Source organism: Penaeus monodon, chromosome 24, assembly GCF_015228065.2.
Source record: "Penaeus monodon isolate SGIC_2016 chromosome 24, NSTDA_Pmon_1, whole genome shotgun sequence".
In the NCBI taxonomy this organism is placed as follows: domain Eukaryota; kingdom Metazoa; phylum Arthropoda; class Malacostraca; order Decapoda; family Penaeidae; genus Penaeus; species Penaeus monodon.
In genome coordinates, this window is record NC_051409.1 from 11,258,420 (window position 1) to 11,261,534 (window position 3,115).

Genomic DNA, 3,115 nt, shown 5'->3' on the forward strand with positions numbered 1-3,115 from the left:
GTAGGATCTCAGCATTTTCAAAATAGTTTTCCATTAAACATTAATGCTATAGCTGTAATAGACTATCACATATTTTTTTAAATCTGCTTATACTGTAGTTTAAAAATGTGAAATCCAGAGTAACTAACAGAAACATCATATTAGAAGTTTTTAATTATTTTTTATATCCTACTTGCCCAGTTTTTAATATAATTAAATGAAGCTGATCAGAACTACGCTGAGATAAAAATAAAACTGCCCATATTGTACTTTGAAGTGTTACTTTAATTTTCATCACATGTACAATATATTTTTAATTGGATTTTAAACATCCATTAGTCTACTTTAAATAAGGGAGATGGTACAACTTAATTATTTTTCATGGAAGATTATGAAATTACAATTACACTTGTGCTTAGAAGTGCTGTGGAAATAGCAAAGCAATAACTTCCCATGGTTTCTGTTGTATTACTAAAACATGTAGAAATAATAATAGCTGTGAGAAGAAATGGCAATACAATTCAAATGTATATTTATTCTTGATTCACATTTTTCTCTCCAATTTCACTACAAACACAAGGGCAATATTGAGCTGTACATGTTAAATAATTTACTCCGAGGTCAGTGCTAAACCAAGTGCAAAAGCCTCTACTCTTGAATCAATGATTAGACCATCTGCTGCAAAGTCTGGAAAAAAAATGTAAATATAAAATAATTGTACAGTGAGTGTATAGAAACTCAAATGCTCTCTTGACAAAGAGTCACAATTTCACATTGCATGCAGTCTTACTGGATTTTGTCTATTTATCTATTTTCTTCAGATGGAAAGATAAATTGCATTATCTGTAACCATTTCTAATTTCATGACTACATATACATCTGTTTTTTGCAGTTATACAGCAAAAAATGTGGAATGTATGACTTTTTATGTATTCTGTAATTATAAAATGACTCGCTTAACTATGATGTTTTATTGACTTGCACCAACCTAATGCTGATTATATTACATTACCTGTCAAACACTTCTGGAGAGAATTCAGTGGTGCAAGAATTACTTCTATGTGTTCTCCTTGTATACCACATACTCTGGAAACATCCTTGTTCACTGCATCATCACCATTAACCTAAAAGAAGAGAAAAAATTAGTTTTCCTTTTCTTAAAAGTGCACACACTATTCTGTTTATCATCATATCTTATAAATGTACAAATTGAGGTCACTACTTTCACAAGATTAACTGTTCCATATTTGACCAAATAACTAAGATCATGTTCATTATAAAAAATTAAAGGAGCTGCTACAAAAGGTTCCAAATAGGACAGGTTGTTCACTTGCAGATCAATCACCTGATGGATTGATCAAAGAAATATCCTATTTCTGAATTAGCATGGTTGCAAAGGTTCTACCCATATTCCTTAAAGCAAAACATTTAGTAAACTCAGAAGCACTGTACAATATTATTACAATTCTCAAAACTACCAACTGGTACTGACAATACCAGATATTCTGAAAAAATAGAAAAAATAGATAAAGAACTATGATATGGCCAGTAGCAAAATTTTCTTTCTTTTCTAAATACATCTTTAGGAAGCCTACATATGTTAAGCTGAAATTCATGATAATAAAAAAACAATTAGGATGAATAAGTAACATATGTAAATATGAAATTCTATGAAACCTACATCTATGTTGACGGGAACTCCTTCCCAACCAGTCAGTATTTACACTAACAATGACTTACTTGAAGATAAGCAAAATGCTATAAAAAAGGCAGCAAGCCTAATCTAGGAAGTAGTATGGTCAATAGTAATAAGCTTACAATTTCCTATACCAGTGCTGAATGGAAAACAGGCTGTTATCATGTAAACTCAATGGTAATTTGTAACTGATAAAAAAAAGTTCCCATTAATATGCACTAGTCAGCCTTCTATAAAGATTGTTGCTAGAAGTATATCAATGAGCAACCTCACTCTCTTTTTTATCACGACAAATAAAGAGTAAAACAATATTTCTTTTGATTTTCCAAAATAGTGTTGGATACTGTATGCTTTAAAATTGCAGTGTCACATGTGAAACACTGAATTTTAAAGACAGGACTCATAGACATAAATGCATATAAGAGTTCTAATATTCTTGTTTTAGTGTTTCTTTATCTATTTGACTGCTTTTCCTCACAATTAAAAAAATATATCTTCTCTAACAATAACAAACTTCTTAATGATGACAAAACTAGGATGATACAATACAAGATAATCTAACACAGAAGTACAGTAGTACAGTAAGACAGATATACTGAACAGGAAACAAAGTTTACACATCAGTTGCCATAAGAGCCAGTTTTAAAAGTGAAGGACCCTAACACTACTATGTACATTATTCTACAATCCTAACTGTGGACTAATTATGTATTCTTCCAATTAACACAAGAGTAGAATTAAAATAGTGCAACAGTCCATTCTTCATCATGATTCTCTAGATCACTTGTATGTGAAAATCAAGATGTAAAACTCCTGCCTCTTAATCTAGCCAGAATAGAATTCATGATACCCACAAAGAACAGAAAATTACACTTACTTTTACTGTAACAATCTTCATAGTTGCACTTGACATTCCTGGATCTAAAGAAACATTCCTACCTATGCCAGTTATAGACCCACTATATCCAGTTTCTTCTTTGAGTTCTCTTAATGCAGCAGTTTCTATTGTTTCACCATTGTCAACAAGTCCTACAAAAAACAAAGTTTTTTTACAGCTGTCTTTAAGTATATTATCATTCACCATGCAATGACTAGTACTGCATGTGTATATCAATAAAATCTAATGGGTAAAAATCAATTTTACAAAAACTATGTGTAACACCTGCAGGCATTTCAATGGTGTAAGATTTCAGTGGTGGTCTAAACTGCTTTATGAGCACCATTGCATCAGGATGTCCAGACCTAGTAACTGTGGCTACCACAGCAACGCAATCTTGATCTTGAGGGCCTTTGGTAGTTCTGCCAACAACTTCCCATATTCTATAGAGGAAAACAAATGTGTATCATTAATAAAATCACAATAAAAACACAGCAGAATACCTTACAACCATTCATTTAAAATAAAACATTAAATCCTATTTCTTCTAGGTAATCATAACC

The 3,115-nt window shown here is 31.3% G+C and overlaps 1 protein-coding gene across 6 annotated transcripts in view; it reads right to left on the reverse strand.

The window, feature by feature from the left end:
* Positions 1-494: 494 nt before the first annotated feature.
* The window catches only part of LOC119588568 (ADP-sugar pyrophosphatase-like), a 4,244-nt gene continuing 1,623 nt past the window's right edge, over positions 495-3,115 (reverse strand). For all 6 annotated transcript variants that reach the window (XM_037937212.1, XM_037937211.1, XM_037937208.1 and 3 more), the window contains exons 4-7: positions 2,838-2,995; positions 2,553-2,704; positions 992-1,103; positions 495-666 (exon numbers count right to left, since the gene is read on the reverse strand). In XM_037937212.1, the coding sequence (XP_037793140.1) occupies positions 590-666; positions 992-1,103; positions 2,553-2,704; positions 2,838-2,995 (499 nt within the window). In that variant the 3' untranslated portion in view covers positions 495-589. The remainder of the gene's footprint in view (positions 667-991; positions 1,104-2,552; positions 2,705-2,837; positions 2,996-3,115) is intronic.